The sequence below is a fragment of the Elgaria multicarinata genome, chromosome 2 (genome assembly GCF_023053635.1).
Source record: "Elgaria multicarinata webbii isolate HBS135686 ecotype San Diego chromosome 2, rElgMul1.1.pri, whole genome shotgun sequence".
Lineage (NCBI taxonomy): Eukaryota > Metazoa > Chordata > Lepidosauria > Squamata > Anguidae > Elgaria > Elgaria multicarinata.
In genome coordinates this window covers 165926780-165947435 of record NC_086172.1, presented here as the reverse complement: position 1 = coordinate 165947435, position 20656 = coordinate 165926780, and the positions used below count along the sequence as shown (strand labels likewise).

The following is a 20656-nucleotide window of genomic DNA, read 5'->3' as shown; positions in this document are numbered from 1 at the left end:
ACCACCCCACAAAGAAGGTCCAAGTCTACCTTGTACTCAGTAATCATGTTTGTTGTGAATGCACCCACCAACAATCTGCTCTTTGAACGGCGGTAGCTGTATTCATTTATGAGGGTGACAGGCAGAAAAACCCTCCAAATAATGGTGGGGAGAAATAATGCTAGCAACACTGCCACAACAGGTGCCATATGAGCAGGGCGTTGCACCCTTCCAACTCCACCATTCTATGATTCTATGATTTACTCTGATGTTTGGCCTTGTTTAATTGTAGTAACAGGTAAGTTTTAATAAAGTGCACTAGTCCTAATTATGATATGGCCCCAAAAGATTTAAGCTTTGGGAAGCAGTTGACCTAAGTTCATATCAGAACTCTCTGAATCTATTAACACACCAGAGAATTGATGGCAGTTTATAAGTCAAAGTTCTTAGTAGCCATTTGCAGACTAGGACAAAGAACAGGCTATTCACATTTTCAAGGGTTTTAAAAAAATAATGTTTGCTTTAAAAAGTATGCTGCACTGCATAGGTCCTTGATTATAACGCAATTATCTTCTAATAGCATCATATTCAAACAGGACGCAAACTGTTCGTAGAAGATCACATTTGTAAAAGTTTCCATGATGTAGTAGCAATGGGTAGGTGAGCCCTTTGGACATTTCCACTAGGGAATCCTGTTTTCAGTAAAATTCTGTAATGCATATACAAAAGCTCAGCTGCCTATAATTCATGACTATTAGAATAGTGTCACAAGCCGAGTTAACTCTTTTTCCCTAAAGCAGAAGGTGGTGGGTTTACATCAGCCTGCATAAAACTGCACCACACAGATCGTCGGCAGGAAGTCTTCCTTTTGTATCAGAGCTAGAATTCTAACACATGCCTTCTTACAGTAATTGGTATCAGTTGACAACTCAGTACCATAAGAGAAAATACAGTACCTGAACGATGGAAGGCAAGAAGAGGAAGACATGTTGCTACTGAATGCTTTGGCTGCCCAAAAGCAGGCAGTATTCAAGCAGGTGCCTGAAAAAAACCCATGAGGACCACTCAGCATGCACTGTATATTTATTAACAGAAAAATACTTCTGGCAGGCACTGCGTGGGAAGGCACAGCCATAAAAGACAATGGCAAGAGCAAGAAACTTAACTTCAAAAGACATGGAAATTCAACTGAGCCCTAGACATGAACTCTGGCTATAACACCCTACCCAAGTGGAAAGTTCAGTGGATACAACATGGCTGGCTAGAGAACAGGGTACGCAATTCCTTTCCCACATGTACATCAGCTCAGTCTAGGGGAGCACTCATGTGTTACACGGCACCCATGCAATTAAAGCAGCACCCACATGGTTGGTGTACAGTCAAGCTATGCCATTAGACTTACTAGTCGCACAAGGGACTATTAAAACAGAAGTCAGTAAGTTCTGTGGGTTGCAATCAGCATGATTCAAAGGCTGGAAAAAATGCTTTTATAGTAAAGCTCAGGTAGTTGTTTAAATAGGAGAATCCTGTGGATTTCCCTGCAGGGGTATGTGTCAGTCTGCCAGAAAACAACCATCATGAATGTACCGGTTAATATATTCCCTCACAATTCTGAATTGAGCCAATTTGGAATTATGTTAGCTCTGCTACCTAAAAGCATGGCACCATGCAGAAGTTCTGCTACTGCCTTGGAAATAGGGGACACTGTCAGAAGTCCCGGCTCCATAGGAGCATTGTGCGCAGAAAGATAGCACCTGAATAAGTAGTATTCCATGACACTGAATTGATGGAATCTCTGGTACGCCAGAAGCACAGGGTCTCGGCTTCTAATTTCTGCATGCTGAAAAACATTGGTGGGCTGTACAGACCAGTCAGCACATTATGCCTAAAGTCCAGTTAAAAATGACTATTTCAGGAATCTGAAATTAAAATCTGAATACAAAGCTATGAGCTATAAAGCAGCACATCACAGCTAAGGCACATGAATGCATGCAAGCCACCGTTTCCCCATTAAGACGCTGCTTTCGCCTAACAGATTATCCTCTGTAAGATGTGGTATTTTCTACGTAGAGGATTAATAAGCAGGTTTCCCATATAGGTATTACTCAACACTACACTTCCTCTCAAACACCAAAAATATGTTGCACATTTATGCTTTAGCAAAAAATAGATTATATATATATATTTATATATACACACACACACACACATATATATTTTATAGAGCTTGCTCTGAGCGCATGAGGCAGAACTTTAAAAACATACAGGATTCCGTTTAGAACTCCAAAGTTCAACAAATGCCCTATTTTAGGGTGAAAATTATAAATCTGATAATGATGCACAGCATCCATGAGTGATTATTTTTTTCTTAATTTTGAAATAGTGTCATTAACTACGACATATATTGTAGGTTTACATTTCTAAAGAGAAATAACAGCAGTAGTTGAATAGTTTCTTTTCATATCACAAGTGATAACCTGCATTTGATCTTTTTTTTCTTCCAAGAAATATCAGTCTATCAACAGTTTTAAAATAAAATGTTTTCTGTAGCAATTAATAGAACTCTAAACAAAAATATGACTCTGATTTAGACACTTTTAAGAAGATCTAGACATTTTGTTGAGGTCTTCTGACAAAGTAATTATTTTAAAACAGAGACCAGATGAGGCCTTAAAAATAGACAATATACTATATTTCAGACAAGATTGCACTTAGATTTTTAAAGTAATAATATCTTTAACTGCAACATTACTTCATAATTTCTTCTTTTTTTTACTTAACATGCTGACAGTTTCTAGCTAACCCACATGTGAACTTTTACTTTTGTTTTCTAGTTCAAAAGGAAGAAAAGTCTGATGTTTTAATTCAGCATAGGATACTTTCTTTGTCTTCTTCCTTCCAACTGATTAGATTATCAATAAATTACGAAAAGCTTTTCTGACTGTAATCTTTGTCCTCATGAGGATTAAGTGACTTGTCAGAACGTGAAGTGTTCCTACTAGTTTAGAAAATATACCATGGTATGATTTCTTAATGGATTGCTACGTTTGGCATCGAACCCTATGTAAGTTATACCTCCAAACTCTTCGTTCTGTTTTACACAAGGTGGTCCCTTCTGAGCTTTAGGGACCTCTCATTGAAGACAGATATAAAAAAGAGCCCCAAATGGAGTTGTCTTCTGTTGAATCTGCCTCTCTGCTATACGTCAGGGGTCTGGTAGGTCCGATGTATCCACTATGACTTTAATAAAAATAGTATCATCTTTAATATATGTTCCATTTTCTAGAACAGTTTGTGCAACAAAGACTGGACAGCCAGAAGCAATATTCATTTCTCCAGTGGGTTTCTTGAAACTACTGCTGTTGGGGTCTGGTTTGAAAGCATCTCCTAAATGGCGCCGAGAAGGTCCCTGATCCATCAACATAAGGGTGACTTTCTGCTTGAATGGCCACGGAAGCAACGCATCGTATTCTCCCCGCATTATGACAAAGAATAAGGACAAGTGCGTCCCTTTACCCATTCCATCTCCATTGAGATAAACCCTGGCACACATCTTATAGCCAAAGTATCCTGTATAAAAAGGTTGGCTGTATAAGGACAAAGTCTTCCCCATGACAGCCTCTTGCTTCCGACGTTTATAATCTCGGATTTTCCAGATTAATATTCCATTGTAACTAGCTGTTTCCAGAACTTGGAATCGGAGATCCATGTCAGCAAGACGGATGTCATGAACACTCAGCATTTGATCATGCCTAGATAACTGTGATTCTAGAAGACCTAAAAGGAAAAGAAAGAACTCATTTAATTTTTTTTAAGATTCAAAGGGCCAGTTTTTTTCATTATCTTCAGTTTTTTCTACCACCCCACCCCCAAATTTGTGAGAGTTGAGAACTCAACATAAGCAACATATGAAAGTTGAAAGATTAAGGATCTTGTTCATGTAAGTAGATCTGCACTGAAGTCCATGGCAAAATTGTAATGAATACTTTGATCCTGTCTTAAGAACTGAAGCACATTTTGCTGTGAATTTGTTATTAATGTTGAGGATGCAATGATTTACTCAAAAAGTTTCAAAGCAAATCTGTGCAATTTCAACTAAGTATTGAAGGGGGGAAAGTATTTTATAGAAGTATATCTTTAATGACTATAAATGCTCTTCACTCTTCCAATTTAATAAATAACAATTAGCCATGTCAGCTGGGGATGATGGGAGTTGCAGTCCAACACATCTGTGCCACATTAGGAAAAACTGCAATAGAAGGTCTATTATCAATTGGAATAGTTACAATATTTACAGCCATTAAAGTTATTTCGCCTTTTCTAAAATATGGCTCCATTTGTAAAATTGGGGCCCTAATGGCCATACTGGCTGGGGATGATGGATGTTGTAGTCCAGAGGTTGGTAACATAGAGCTTCTGGGTAGCAGTGCACCCTTGGACTCTTTTCTTGGCGCCCGCCAAGTGCCCTATCCCTTTTATGTTTTTAAAAGTATTACCAGATTTTCTTACCAGCAGCTGTGATCACTTCAAAGCAAAGTGAGGGCCTCGATCCACCGCTATCTTCATTTCCCATGAATGCCTCTGGATCACATAGGGGGCTCAGAGACATTCTTCAGAATTGAAGATGGAGGGCAGTTCTAAGCTGATACTTTCCTCTGCCACACACCCAAGAAAAAAAAAGGGGGGGAAGAAAAACAGACTTGTGTGTCTTCTATTTGGTAAGTCACACCTCCCACGGTAGCCATGTTGTGGTGCTGCCCAAGAGAGTTTCTCAAATTGCCAAATGTGCCCATGGACCCGAAAAGGTTGCCTACCCCTATTGTAGACCCAGGTTGGAGGGTGCCAGTTTGGGGAAGGTTGTGCTATAGGGTTATTTGGGATTCTTGTTTCTATCAGGATTCTGCTGTCATGAGCAATACAGGCCCCATCCATGCAAGAGCGCTTCTTCCTCTGTTTGAAACGGTAGAGGAAAAGTGCTCTGTGTGCTTTTGAAGTTCCATTTGCCACAACCAGCAATGGGAGCCCCACCTGAGCATCAGATGCTGAATTCAATTCAGGAATGGATGGACTGCATACTTATAAGAGGCAATGCAAGCTGAATTAACAGATGGCTATTCTTTGGGGAAATTCTTTTTATGTACCGATTTGCCTTTGAACTAAGCAACATTGTGTGAGCCACTCAGAAGGGCCCGTGTCATTCTGCTAATTTGCGGTTTCATTTCTTTGTTCATTGAATAAGGCAATGACCTTTTTATTGTATCAGATCTCATTCCTCTGAACTGCACATGAAAGACTATAAGCTGTACAGTAAAGGCAACCACAAACTGTAAATGAAGAAACTATTAATAATAATAATAAAAAATAGAATTCTCGGATTTCCCCCCATTTTTCTAATGAGACAACTGCAATTATTTTTGTTTTTGTTTTTAAATTCAAGCTGGGGGGAAAAGCTATCTGTAACTTATTTGGGAATAATGCCTACATTATCTGAAAATGCATAAATTAAAAAAGTAAGAACAGCCTCAATTCAACTTATAGCATCATCCATGATTTGTACACACAAACTGCATAACCTGGTCTGCTCCAGTACTTGACCCCACCAGCCACATAACTATACTGAGTCAAGCCACTGATCCATCTAGCCCAATATTGTCGACACCAACTAGCAAAAGTTCTCCAGGGATTTAGGCAGGATTTTTTCCCAGCCCTACCTAGAGATGCTGGGAGTTGAACTTTGGACCTTCTGTATGCAAAGCAGCTGCTTGACCACAGAGCCGTAGCCCCTGCTCCCCAACGTAGGGAGGTACATGAGTTGAAGCCCTCAGTTGATGTAGCAAAAATACACTGGAATTAGCACTAGTTGAATGAACCTCCCAGAACTGAATCAGCCTACTAACTCTCAAGAAGCATCCCCAGCAAGAAATCCCTTTCAGAAAATCTAATTTGTATTTTGGCAGAATCTGCCATTACTTCACTGCCTTGTGTTCAGATTTACCTGAATTTCTAGCTCCTTGCCCTGCAGTCTTATCAACGCTTTCCAGCTCCGTCACTCTGTTCTGGAGGGACTCAACACTACTCTTCATGCTGTCGGCTTCCTCCCAGTTCTGCCGGAAGGGACGGATCTCTTTGTCCAGTTCTTTCAGCTTCTCTGCTTGACTGTCTATCACTCGCTTTTTTAAAACAGTAAATAATTATAATATGTAAGTCTCAAGGAAAGCCATAGACAAAAAATACAGAAATACCAGAAGAAGGGTGTTACAAGACTGTTCGGTAAACATTTCAAATAAACAAACAATACATGGCAAGGGCCAGACTCTAGCATAACCTCCCAAGCCTGAATAGTAACAGAAGGCAATTTGAGTAAACACTCTATTCTGCCTCACCAACTTGATATACAGTTTTGAGTATGACCAACAATAGCTTGGCTATCCATTCATGGCCAAGCTGTAAAAATTACTGTAATGTTTGCACAAAGCAAAGCAAACACTTAAAAGTAAAATCTTACACCAAAGGAGCACATGGCTCTGTGTTTTGGGGGGCATTGAAAGAAACAGCTATTGTTTTGTGGGAAGTGCAAGTGGAAGGTATTTGTGAGCAGCAAGCAAGTGTGTGTGTGTGTGTGTTTCAAAGAAATCAGAGAGAAAAATATAGTGCAGCCATAGGTATAAGCCTTGCTCCCCTCTCCTCTCCATACCTACCAGTTCCATCACTGTAAGATGCAATTGTGTCATGCAACATGAGAAGGTTTCTGAAGGAGTGTGCCAGGCTACATCTGCAGGAATTCTGCCTTCTTTTAGTAGGAGTTTACCTTTAAAAGTGGGTGGGTTACGTGCCCCACCAACTAGCAGATTTAATTCTATCTCACTCAGGACCTGGGTTCTAGAAACTCATTACAGCATCATTTCCCAGTATATCTAAATCAAAGTACATTTGAAAAACAATGGAGAATAGATATAGAATACAGTTCATTCATGGGCTCAAATTTGAAACAATGGGCTGTGTACATTCTAAGACAATTCATTGCCCCACACAATTTCGAAGAGCAGGAATTTTAGCCAGAAGCGATTTCAACTTTAGGCTATAAAATTATACTAAATGCAATAATTCTTGCTACCAGCAAGTGTTATTCCAAATCAATGTTGCTGTTTTAGATAAAATATTTGCTCCAGGTAGAACTTTCAACTTCTATAATTTTTAATTGCAGGCAAGAAGAGAAAGCAGCAGAACTTATTATATTTGGAATGGTTTCTGAAACAGGTGAGCCATTTGGGGACCCCTGTCCTGCCCTCCAAAATTGGAATACTCTAGTGTCACATTAATCTTGTCAAACAGATAATTCATTAATCTCGTTTTGCCAATCATAGACATGAGGCTGCAAAATAATGCCCCAAATCAGATGATATGTCTCCCTAATGTAGCTCTTACATGTGAGTGCATTCTTGCTTCCTCCAACATCCACACAGGGCCATAATGTTCACTTATGCAGTTTATGTGCATAAAATGTGACATGAACAAGTCAATTTTTTGTGGTTTGGTTCCTATATAAAAACCTGCAACTGGCCATGCAATCTGGACTCACATGTGTAAGCTGTATCCCAATGTTGTGTCTCCACATGGTTATGGAGGTGGGATACCTGGATTCTTGCTCCTGTCAATGCACATGGGCAAGATCAGAGAAAGATGTCCCTATGACTGTCATGGCTAACGCTACTGCCCCTGTTTTGAGAGACAGTGTTTCAGGTAATCAATCAGACTCAGATTCGGAACTAGAGGAGGCAGCGCCAGACACCAGCCAGCCTGTACCAGTGGGGGAGAAAGCTCTCACGGGCGATTCACCAGCTGGGAGTCAGCTCTCTCCAGAGCTTATCTCCTCAATGCCAAATCCTACACACTCAGTGGGAAGTGAGCTTTCTTCCGGAGGAGAGTGCCCCGACAAGCTAGCTGATGCTAGGGTCCGCAGGAAGCTAAAGTGCACTGAGCAGAAGGAAGGCGTGAGAAGGTCGGTCTGGCTAGAATTGCGCCAGAACCTGCCTCTGCACCAAGCTCTCTGAAGTTACGTTTTTTTGGGGAAAGGCTTCCTGTTCTCCTTGGTCGGACAATTGTCTCGCTTAGTTTGCATAGTTTTGTCTAGGGAGGAGTTTCCAAGAGATTAGACTCTCTTCAGGTGGAAGAGATGCTTGTTGCTTAATAAAGGCTTTTTTGGATTACTTAGCAGGCCTCATCATTTGCCTCCTATCGAAAGCAGGAGTTTTCAGAGAAACACGACAATGACTTGCCTGAGATTATCCAGTGAACACCTGACTCAGGTAGGATTCAAACCAATGAATCCTATGAACAAGTTCAACTCCTTAACCCCTGGTCAACACCAAGGTTATTTAAAGCAAGCTGTGAAATGGCCACAGTTGCCTTCTAAGTTATATATGATAAAGTTTGAACAAAGAGACTGGCATAAATCCAAGTTAGATATGGAAGCATATACAATCTTTGATAGTTCTGAACATTGGTTCATCAATAAGACTGTCAGCTTTTCTGCAAGGAGACTTGGCAGTGAGTGGCTAAGTGTGACAGCTGTGGGCCAATAAGGCTTGGTTCGTACGTAACAGCAAATCACGATTGCCGCCTTGCGTTCTCCCCCTCACCTCATGCATTCCGATTCTCTCCCTCAAGTCCTTGTTTGGCAAACCATCATCTGCTTGGCTTGGAAATAACAGCAAACTATGGTTTTTATAGAACATGGAGAGGGGATCTGAGCATGTGAGGAGGAGCACCAAGCTAAAGCACAAATGGCTCTTGAAGTCACTCTTGGATGCTAAACTTTACTTCCCCTAGATAACACGCCTGACTCCTTAATTTAACTCTTGTGGGAGATTCTACAATTGCCTCCTTTTTCATTCATTGCAATGACTGCAAGAAGGAAACATGACCTCAAACGTCTTCAGCTCAATGAGTCATGGAAGAACTGAATTGAAAAAAAGTATCAGCTTAACCCAATACCAGCTAAGAATAATTTTTGTTCTTCCCAGTTACGGCATTTGAAAAATCAATAGAAGTTCCACATTTTTACACAGTTTTCAAATGGATAAGCATACATTGTACAAGACCTCTACCGACTGCTAACACACATTGCTCTGCTTAAATTGAACCACGCCTGCCCTTCCAAAAAAACTAACGAACAAACAAAACTAGAAACCGTCATTTAAAAATTATGTCCATGCCTACTATAATTCCAACATTTCTGAACTGTCATAAAAACAAAACAAAAATTCTTAACCAACTGTGTTATGGAGAATGACTTCAGACAACAATATCAAAGAGAGATAATGAATTCTTCCATGGGTAACAGTAGTCTTCTGTTCCAGATTGTCTTCTCAGGAGAAAAAACAGAGCAATTCTTCCTTACAAAAATTGCAAACAGCCTATGACGGCAGGCTGGCAAGAGTCTCTTTCAGGACCAGTGGAGATTTATTACTGAGTTTACAGTAGCTAAGGATTGGGACCAGGCCTACATTTCAACAGCTAGACTCAGACAGCCCCTGTGTTTGCCTTAGCCACTGTTAAAGGAGGTCTAGTTTAATTTCAACAATACTAAAGTGTGGCACAGAAATATAGGAACATTGGAAGCTGCCTTATACTGAGCCAGACCATTAGTCTTTCTAGCCCAGTATTGTCGACACTGACTGGCAGCCGCTCTCAAGAGCTTCAGGCAGGATTCTTTCCTCACCCTACCCGGAGAAGCGGAAGATCGAACCATGGACCTTCTGCATGCAAAGCATGTAATTCCTAACATGGCCCCTCTAAGCTGCCTTTATATCAAGTTGGACTATTTGTCCATCTCACTCATTATTGTCTGCTCTGACTGGCAGAAGCTCTCTGGGGTCTTTCCCACCACGCACACCCCAAGGATGCCAGGGATTGAAGCTGGGATCTTCTGCATGCAAAGTGTGCGTTCTGCTCCTGAGCTATGGTTCCTCCCCAATATGTACATGAGGAGGAAGGGCTGGAGGAAGGGAGTGTGTGACCTTGCAGCCTGCACATCTACCCTTTAACCCTGGACTATGTCCAGATGAGGCTGTTATTATGGAACTCATTCACAGAATTTTACCACCAGGGGTGGGGGATGACAGGACACTGATGTCTTCCCTTTGCAGCCTTCTCAGGTTTTCCCACCACTTCTTCAGATTTTTCTTACCGTATAAACGCCAGTGAGGAGGAAAAGATGGGATAACTGCACAATGTCTTTGTTAAGAGCTAAATGCCCTATTTTGAAGAGCCCCTGGTTAACAGAGAGGGCTGGAACTGCACACTGGCACTCAATGAGGGAGAGAGAGAGAGGAGGGCTATTTTTTTTGCTATTTCAGTCAATTCATATTTACATTGCAATGGCTTTTCACTTACCAGCACAAGCCACAATGTGTTTTTTTCCCTTCTTTTACTCTTTAGACAAGTATGTACTGTGGTATTATGCACATCTATTTATTATAGATAAGCAGCCTAATGACAAACAGAGATATCTAAACTCTGGGAAGTCTTCGCTGTTCGAAAATACTACCTTTGACTTCTAAAATAGATTGAGAATGTGCTCGCTTTCACTTTTAATTGCTTTCACTTGCGCGCTTGAAGCTCCCCCCCCCTTAGATAAAGTCGGGGTTTTTATACCATTGTTCAGGCAAAACATCTCCCAACACAGTTTACATAAAATGTAAACAATCGATCAATTCATGAAAGCACAATAAAAGCAGCAAAATGGAGCAGTTGGAACATGAATTGAATCACCTGGTTGGTGTGGGTTTAGGGGGCACAGTGCTACGGCAGCTCTGCCCTTACCTGGCAGGTCAGTCTCAGAAGGTGACCTTGGGGAATGTCTGCTTTGCCCCATGGCCTTTGGGCTATGGGGAACTGCAAAGTTGTCCTCCACACTATCTAACTTCTATATTAAACTGCTGGGGAAAGCAATCCAGACGCTTGGGGCTGCAGTGTCACCAATAGGCACATGACATGCAGCTCTAGCTCTCTTTCCCACCTACTAATCTGAGAGCCAGTGTGGTATAGTGGCTAAAGTGTTGGACTGGGAGTCAGGAGATCCGGGTTCTAGTCCCCACTCGGCCATGGAAACCCACTGGGTGACTTTGGGACAGTCACAGACTCTCAGCCCAACCTACTTCACAGGGTTGTTGTTGTGAGGATGAAATGGAGAGGAGGAGGATTATTTATTTATTTATTTATTTATTTATTTCATTACATTTATGTACCACCCCACAGCTGAAGCTCTCTGGGCGGTTTTGCAAAGGTACACTGCCCTGGGTTCCTTGAAGGAAAAAAGGCAGAATATAAATGCAATCATCATCATCATCCAGGGAGGCTGTGGAACTCCTGAATAGGTGCTGGGAAGCAGAAGGTGACCAAGCTGAAGCTTAATCCAGACAAAACAGAAGTTCTGTGGGTGGGAATATTTATCTGCACAATAAAAGCTTGTCCCTCAGAGTCACTGAAGAGGGCCAAAATGAATGTGACGACATTAAAAAGACTGAAAAACACACATTATAGACAGGTCCATGTCGAATACGTTTTGCCATTCCAGAGCTGCACTGCCCTAACTAAGGAGCCATTGCTATGTTGCAGAGGATGCAAGTCTTCGAATGGGCAGATGCAATTCAAGCTTTCCACCTCAGGTTGGTCTGCAACATTTCAAGGGATCCTTGTGGCAACCCATTCAGATTACACCCCATTCAGATTACATGCCATTCTCATGGGGCTACTTGGGTTGCTTGTGTAGTCTGGTCACCCCTGAGAACAGAAATAATATATTAGAATGTTTAAATGAAGATTGGGGACTGCTTTCCTCCCATAGAGCAAAACCTTGCTCGTATTTCCTGCCTTTATAATCAATTCTTGTGATCACTGCTTTTCCTTGGACAAAAGCTCAAACAAATTCCTTGTATTTTTGTCAATGTAAAGTATGCCCCTACGTGGGTACAGAACTCGTACAAATGCCCAGAGGCTATGAAGAAAGAACTTGTTCTCACAGATGTCCTCTTACTGCACAGCCCTATGCATGTCTATTCATACATAGGAGTGAGTTCAACTGGACCCACTGCCAGGCAGGTGTGTTTAGAACTGCAGAATTAATTATCACAGAGAAAGGCAAAGAAATCAGTTGCAATGATTAGCTTTAACACGGGAAGAGTCAAGATCGTACCTGTAAGTGATGTATTTTAGATTCATTACTCCGTAGCATTTCCTTCTGTCTCTCAATTTCTATTTCAAAGCTACAAATTTGGTTATGTAAAGTCTGTATACTCTTGTTTTTTTCCAAACTTTCGTTCTGGAGCAGGGCCACCTGGAAAAAAAATATCTACAATTACTCCACCAAAATGGAAAGGTATCTACTGTCCCTCACAAGCCATCGAGAAATAGCCCATAAATTTTCCTCTTCATTGCGTCTAGGGGATTATATTCAACGTGTTGTGAGCAGAATGCAGTTCACACAGTGGATCTTTCCCTTATCTTCTTCCCACTGCACCTGCCAGGTTCCCAATTTTGGCCCATCAGCCCACAATATTTGGCAGGTTCTCATTACCTTCTTGAAAGGGTTTGCAGGGTTTGCAGACAAGAAGCTGCATGGGGGAGGGAGGAAGGGAAAGATCCATTGCATCAGCTTTTCTTCTTTCTCATGCAACATTGGATATAACGCCAGAGTATTTTCCAACCCTTCCTGCAAGGACAGGTTGCTTACCTGAAACTGCGGTTCTTCAGGTTGTGAACTCACACCTATGGATTATGCGCCTACACAGAACAGTAATTTGGAACATTCTAGAGGTAAACAGAGTTTTAGGCAGGAGCCCTGCCCACCTCCTCTCTGCATGCTCTAGGTGTGGCTCCCAGCTGCCTCTCAGTTCCGAGTCCGTCACAGTGGAGGAATAAAGAAGGTGAGGCATCAAAGCGGGGAGCGTGGTGGGTTATCTGAGTTCACAGATAACCACTCACAGTTACAGGTAAGCGACCTGTTCTTCTTCATGATCTTTGTGACTCATACATATGGGAGACTGGAAAGCAAGAGACTCACCAGAGGAAGATGTCATGTCAGAATTGAAGAAAGGACCACTCTGCCTAAAGCCACATCAGCACGAGCTCTGATATCCAGGGGGAACACATAGGTTAGAATGAATCCCCAATGAAGAAGGAAACAGTTTTTGCGAGAGTCTGGGCTGTGACCAGCCCTGCTGCAGAAAGACTGCCGTTTCATATTCAGTGCTGTAGCAAAAGGGTTGGTAGATGGGGTGCCCCACGTGCGTTAGAGTTGTACTGTGACTGCTGCAAAGCCTCCTACTAGTGAGAGGAGGTTCCCAATCTGCTGAGCGAGTCGGGAAGAGTGTGTGGGACATTCCTGCATGGTGCATGGAGACTGGGGCAATACAGCCCCAGAAATTGAGGTTGAGTCGAAGAAGAGTAAGGGATCTCACCCTGCCCTGCTTGTTTATATAGAAGACAACCATGATATTGTCCTTTGCAGTTTGGATGGATCATCCCTTAACGGAAGAGTCAAGTGACCATAGAGTTTTGGCAACAACAAGAAGCTGAAGTTGACTGTTGTGTAGGATTATCTCCTGACAGGACCACAGTCCTTGATCGTGAATGAACCAAAGCGTGCTCCCTAGAAGAGAAGCAGTGACTGCTAGGGATGGATGGGAAGCCCAGATATTGAGCCCCCGCAAGAGGTGTGCCGGAATCATCCACCAGTTCAGGGAACACTGGACTGAATCAGGAAGACAAGTCTGGGGGGTTCTGTTTCTTGGTTGAAGGTTGGTAGGAGCTTTGACTGGAATGGCCTCATATGTATGCATGTTTGTAAACCGCCTGGAGAGCTTCGGCTATGGGGCGGTATATAAAATAAATAAATAAATAAAATAAATAAATAAATAAATAAAATTAACAGAGTTACTAAGGTGATGAAGGCCATGAGCCCAAGGAGGCGTTGGAAGAAGTCTTTGGTTCCTGTGTGAGACATTGTAGGGTGTCCACTCTGTCTTCTGATAGGTAGGCACAGGCTCAAGTGGAGTCAATAAGTGCCCCTATGAATTGTTGGGTTTGAGATGGAATGAGAGTGGACTTTTTGTTGTTGACTTGCAGGCCAAGAGATTCCAGAAGTGAGAAGGCAATGTTGATGTTGGTGCGTAGGCAGTGTTGAGAGGGTACTAAGAAAAGCCACTCATCTATGTATGGAAAAACAACCATTCCTTTAAGTCTCAGATGTGCCGCCTCTACTGTCATACCCTTCATAAAGACTCTTGGAGCCGTGGCTAAGGCGAAAGGGAGAACCTTGAACTGTAAGAATTTGGTGCCCAATGCAAATCTGAGAAATGGGCTTGAATCAGAAGCCTAATCTACATCAAGCAGGATACTGCACTATGAAAGCGGTATATAAAAGGCAGGAGCCACACTACTGCTTTATAGCGGTAGTGAAGTGCACTGACAACTGTTGGGGCCCAATGACACATACCATATATCGCTTTCATACCGCTATATCCTGCTTGGTGTGGCTCCTGTCTTTTATATACAGCTTTCATAGTGCAATATCCTGCTTGGTGTAGGTTAGGCCAGAGTGTGAAAGTAAGTGTTGCAAAGTTATCCCTAATTTCTTTGGATCAAATGTAGCCATTTCTATCCCAAAGGCTGAGTATAGGTCGAAGACTGCGGTCTTTTTGGGGACTGTAAATTACCTGGAGAAGAAACTTTGAACAGGGGAGTTTTTCTATCACATCCTTGCTCAAAAGAGCAGTGATTTCTTCTCTTGTAAGACAGGTAGAGCGAAAGTTCCCTATGGGGGAGTTATCTTTTAATTCAATAGAACAGCCTCGGGTCATGATAGAAAGTACCCATTTGGTGTGATGGACCTCCAAGCATGGAGAAAGGGTTTAAGCTGTTCGGGTGGAAAAGAACCAGTAGCTGGATTCCATTGTGGGAGTCGAAGACACCGTTTGGATTGGTCAGGGTGTTTACCATGAGTGGATTGGCAATATTTATTCTGAAATGGTCTGAAAAGAGGAGTACGAGCCTTTCTAGAAGTTCGGTTTGGGCCAAGTTAGTTTGGCACCAAGATGGCCATTGGCATTACCAGTATGGATGTAGTTAGTTGATAGACATCACTGAGGATTGGGATCTCATTTCCATCTTCCAGGCTGGTCTCTTTATTTTGTAGATACAGTCAAGACAGTCATCTGTGGATGCATTAAAAAGACCTTCACCATTTAATGGAAGTTTCTCCACTCTCAATTTGGTCTCCTGGGCCTAATCTACACCAAGCAGGATGCACTATGAAAGCGGTATATAAAAGGCAGGAGCCACACAACTGCTTTATAGCAGTATTAAAGCGCACTGACAACTGTTGGGGCCCATTGACACATAACATATACCACTTTCATACCACTTACATAGTGCTATACCCTGCTTGGTGTGGCTCCTGCCTTTTATATACAACTTTCATACCGCTTTCATAGTGCAATATACTGCTTGACGTAGACCCTGGAGGAGAGTCCTGCAGTGCAAAGCCAGGTTTAACATGTCAAAGACATAGTAGCTGCCATAGCCTTAGACTCACAGTGGGCCATGTGGCAGGCTGTGTTAATTTGTTAGCCTGCTTGGAAAATCAGTGTGAAGTTTTTGGTGTCTCCTGGGAGATGGTTGAAGAAGGGAGTTGCTTTCTCCCATAAAAACTGTTGGTAGGCTGCCATACATACCTCGTATTTCACCACACAGAATGCTAATCCTTCCCATTGAATCTAATTTCCTTCCCTCTGAATCCACAGGGACGGAGGATAACTTTTATCTTGTCTTCAATTGCGATTCTTCTGTTTGGTGCGAAGTGTTTGAAGAGGAAGATGCAGTCCTCTTCCTGGACCCTATATAAGTTTTCTATTTTTCTAGAAGTGGGCAGGAGAAGGTTTCACCCAGGATTGGTTAATTATATTTCGTAATGTTGGAAGCATCAGGATAGTAATTGGTGGAGTTAACTTTGGTTGCACCCTTTTAGCCCGAGGGATTTTGCCATTCTGAGGATATGTTCTGTGTATGACTTATGTCATTTGACAGGGAGAAGTAATTTTGTTCCCCTACAGCAGCAGCCAGTGAAGAGGTTGAGGCCTGGACATATGAAGTGGGAAAAGAGTCTAAGCAATAGTCGTCTTATGTGGAAGAGGGGGCATTAGGTGTCTAGATAGAGGAGAGTGGCCAGTTGGCTGATTTTTGGCTGGAAGAGGAGGGTAGAGAGAGAGAGACCAGACTTGTAAAAGCTTGGTACTGCTGTAATTTTCGGTAACTGAGCATCAAGTGGTTTAGATACTGTGGGAAGGTGTTGCATGGTAAAACGTTACCTTGCATCATTCTAGAAAATGAGGGGAACAAGAATGTTGGTTGTGGAATAGTTACACAGATAGTTTCTATCTCTATACACATAATGGTCATCTTTGCGGTGAACGGTCTTCACAATAATGGGAAGGAGACCTGTAGAAGTGATGGCGTCTATGGCTTCCCCATGGCATATTGTAGCAATGATGGAGAAAACCTCCAGAAGAGGCCAAGGAGTCAGTGAGATCTGTCAGTACCGAGGGGACCTGTACTTTCTTGGGGAACAATCTTGAGAGGGGTGATATTATGTTTTCAGTGAGAAACACTTCCAGAATTTGTCCTCCAATACTAAGCCGAGGCACTGGATATCATCTAGGAAGTTATGATCATGTGGGAGTTGTAGCTTCTCTAGGATTGGTGTCAGCTATCACATAAGAGTTTGAGGTGCGGTCTGTGCCGACAGTGGCTGGCTTGGAACTGGCGTGGGTTCAATGTCAGACTATCCTACAAGCTGTCTTTTACTTTTTTGGTTCTGGTGTCCAAGGGTTAGCTGGGCATTTATTATGGGAATGGTCTATTTGACCTGCTCGGTCTCGACCATCAGTACTGAAAGGCCAGTTTGTTGGTCTGAGAGGATGGCTAAAGATGTTGGTACAACAGGGGCTAGTTCTCCTGATATTGGGGACAATTGCCCTGAAGCACTTTCCATTGTGTGCATTGGAAGAAGCAGAGAGAGCCAGAGCTGGCTTTTTGCAAATGGACGCCAAGGCAGTATGCAGAGGCCGGTTCAGTGTGCCTGTGTTGGCTGTCCTGAAGGCTTGTTCCTCTGTTTCAGTGTTATTCTGCTTCTTCTGGCCTCCTTTATAAAGCCCTGGCAGTGAGTGAAGGAGTCCAACCTGTGTGCCTCTCCAAGACAGAGAAGGTAGTCCAAGTGTCAGTTGGTTAACGTTATCTTCCCGTCATAGCAGGTAAATTTTTTGAAGAAGGCCTTGCAGGCCATGTGCCCCAAAGGAGCACTGAAATAAAGAAGAACTCTGAGAAAATAGGAAAGGAAGACAAGAAAGGAGAAAGAAGGAAAGAGACCTCTGTTCAGCATCCCAGGAGGGTTTTGCCGTGAGGTGAGAGAATGTTCCAAATGAAGCTAGTTGTTGCAGCAGACGGAACTGAGAGGCAGTTGGGAGCCACGCCTCAACATGCGCAGAGGAGGTGGGGCAGAGCTCCCACCTAAAACTCTGTTTAGTTCTAGAACGTTCTGAATGACTGTTCCGTGCAGGCACATGACCTCTATGTGTGAATCACAGAGACCATGAAGAAGGTGAACATTTTTAATGGCTTTTTCTCTCAGCCTTTCAATACTGAATTAGTAGGCATTAAGATGGAAAAGAAAATGGTCGTAACTCTTCTAAACGAAGTGTACTTTTTCAAACCTTCCAAACATTTAGTTCCTGGGGATAAGCAAACTGCACTATTCAACAGTGATCCATGCTGGCTGTCCAAGACCTCCGTATTAACCAGGCCGTGATTGCTTAGTAAAGAGAGAGGATGATTAAAATTGCTTCAACCCCTTTGTGATTAAAAAAAGAATGAGTTCACTGGGGGCATCTTCTGTGGTCATGGCTGAAGTTATTGTAACTATGGAATGTGAGTGATTCTGCAAGTAAAGGCAGGAAGCCAAAACAGCCTGTAATGATTTCTGTGAATGAAAGCTACACATTCAGAGAACAATATGAAAGAGCAGGGGAAATGCACTGGAGGTATTCTCTAAAAGAAATTAACTACTGTTTTTGTTCTTTTAAAATTCTTAGTCCGCCTGCGAAACTATGTACTGGAAACACAAAGAACAACTATCATGTTTTATTCACTGCATGGAACACTGTCAGGATCTCTGCTCCATTCATCAATGCTTTTCTTCCTTAAAACATCTCACACCTGGAACACTGCCCTCATGTTCTGGCAAAACATGTTCATTACATTCATCATTCATCAGCAAAACAGTAAAGAAAACAGCTAGAGAGAGGATGTTCATCATGCACCTGAAATAATATCAGAGACTGCCAAGGAACACCATTTGTGGTCCATCTAAAAAATTGTGAAAATTTCTCAAATGAATCCAACACAATACTGCCTATCAAGAACAGTAAAAATACACCTGTGTCCGTATTTAAAAGGGGGGGGGGGAGAATCCAAATTTCTATCCTAAGATGAGGGGACAAATTCTTTATAAAGTGATTGGCCTTTATTTTATAATCAAGACACATGCATGCCCAAACAAAAAGTTTCCTTTTTCTCCCTGCCCCCAAACCGAAATTGCACTTGCTGAAAGCTACTGTTTTAAGGCACAGAAATACTAAGGAGATAGAGCTTTCATATTCCCAAGAGACAACAAAGCTGGGACAAGTCTATTTAGCTTATTTCACATGGGGACAGGGTGAACATCACCACTCAAGCCGATTATAGGTAGCCCTCTAAGGTGGCATAATTCAAAGACTAGTTGCCCTACCAGAAGTAGTACATTCAATCTAAGCTCTCCCGTAGATCCTGGCTCTATGAGACTTCCCAGAAGGGACACCCAAGAATCCTCCAAGACATCACAGAAGGGACATGTGCCCTGGCCTAGTGTTGCAAAACAAGCACCCCAAAACCTAGATTTTAGAAGATATTACACAAGCTGATGTTCCAGAAGGGATGCACATCATCTTGTTGTCCCTGGGGCCATCAATCTCAAGATAAGCATCTGGAATAAAAATCCTTCACTTACTGGTTCCTCTTCCACGTGACATATACTTGTGGTACTTGCCATTTTCCAGCTATTTCACTGGGCAAGCCAATTAAGTACAGTAGAACATTACATTCTATTACTATTTCAGAAAACTATTATTAGAAACGAAACCACAAATGAGCAAACTTCTCAGTTCATATCAGAGTTGATAAAATGCCTCTAACTATGCCACAGGCAAAAAAAAAATCCTCTTTCATCACCTAACTGGTTTTATCAGAGATGGGGACATGATTCTAAATTTGAATTCATATCACCATGACTGATATTGGAAACTCCACCAGTTCTAATTATCATTTACAAAACGAAACAACCAGGCACTGACATCATACCGTGGAAAAATGTCTAAGCAAGGCTTGAATCTGCAACTTATTTCCATACATACAAAAATGTCTTCAATAAAAAAATAGTAAAGTCATTTCTGAAGAGACAGTTTAACTGTCGTGGGTTCCTCCAAAGAATTGTGGGAATTGTAGTTTGGTGAGGACGCCAGAACTCTTTGGTAGAGCTCTTTAGTCATGCTCACAGAACTTTACTTTCCAGTGTCTGCTGAGGAAAGGGAATGACTGTTGAAGTTTGCAGCGCAGGTATAGCTCAGTTAAGCGAAAAAAAGAACCTTCTTTGCACTCATCTTTTCATGGGTTTAACCAGACTTTAAGCAGAGAAAATCATATTAATCATTATTAATTTTATCAGCATATACATAGCATGCACAATTAACGATTCCAGTAACTGTACAATCTCATTAGATTTCCAGTTATTCAAATTGTTTAAGTTAAAACTGGAAGGTATTTAAAGAGGTGGGAAGTGAAATGGCTGTATTTTTTTAACCTTCTTTAAAATATACTTGCTAACCAAAGCTTGCTACAGCCTCTTGCCAACAAAGTCTCTCACATCCTAAACAAACACACACACACACACACACACCTTTTGCATATGGAGCTTTTGTTTCCTGGGTCTCAATTTGCACTAATATAAGGGTCAGTCAACACCTCTATACACTCTCCCCCCAAATCTTCCCTATAAAAATAGTGACAAGTGAGCAGTGTTATGCCAATCAGCTTTTGCTCTTGGTCTTTAGAGATGGTAGCAATAATATGATCTGTAACTCGAGATTAGATCCCACGTAGAAAAACAAATCAATTTTGCCTTGGAGCATAAAGATTTTAGCACACTTTTCATAGGCCAAAAAAAAAAAGCATCCTTTGAGAAACTAAAATCCTACTAATTAAAAAAAAAGGAGTCAGGGTAATTGATCAAATAGACCTCGGCCTAACTATCAAGACCCTTTACATTTGAGATGCATGGAATTAAATCTGGGGCCTTCTGTATGCAAAAGGTGTTCTCTATCAATGAGCTATTGGCCCTCCTTCAATACTGAACCAATTCAGTAGCCCCCATTAAAAACTTTTAAAAAGAAAAAGAAAAAAGCCAGTAGCAATGCAGTATTTATATTACTTGCTTTGTTTTATGAGATGGAGAAAACTGTCATTAGCCAGTTAAAGAGTGCTACCAATTAATGAAAACCTCCTCCAATATTTCTTATTTTACCCTTGATGC

At 41.9% G+C, this 20656-nt stretch overlaps 1 protein-coding gene across 2 annotated transcripts in view; it reads right to left on the bottom strand.

Moving 5' to 3' along the window:
- Positions 1-243: 243 nt before the first annotated feature.
- The window catches only part of TRAF3 (TNF receptor associated factor 3), a 50507-nt gene continuing 30094 nt past the window's right edge, over positions 244-20656 (bottom strand). For both annotated transcript variants that reach the window (XM_063118076.1, XM_063118075.1), the window contains 3 exons: positions 12176-12316; positions 5975-6149; positions 244-3756 (listed from right to left, as the gene is read on the bottom strand). In XM_063118076.1, coding sequence (XP_062974146.1) covers positions 3185-3756; positions 5975-6149; positions 12176-12316 — 888 coding nt within the window. In that variant the 3' untranslated portion in view covers positions 244-3184. The remainder of the gene's footprint in view (positions 3757-5974; positions 6150-12175; positions 12317-20656) is intronic.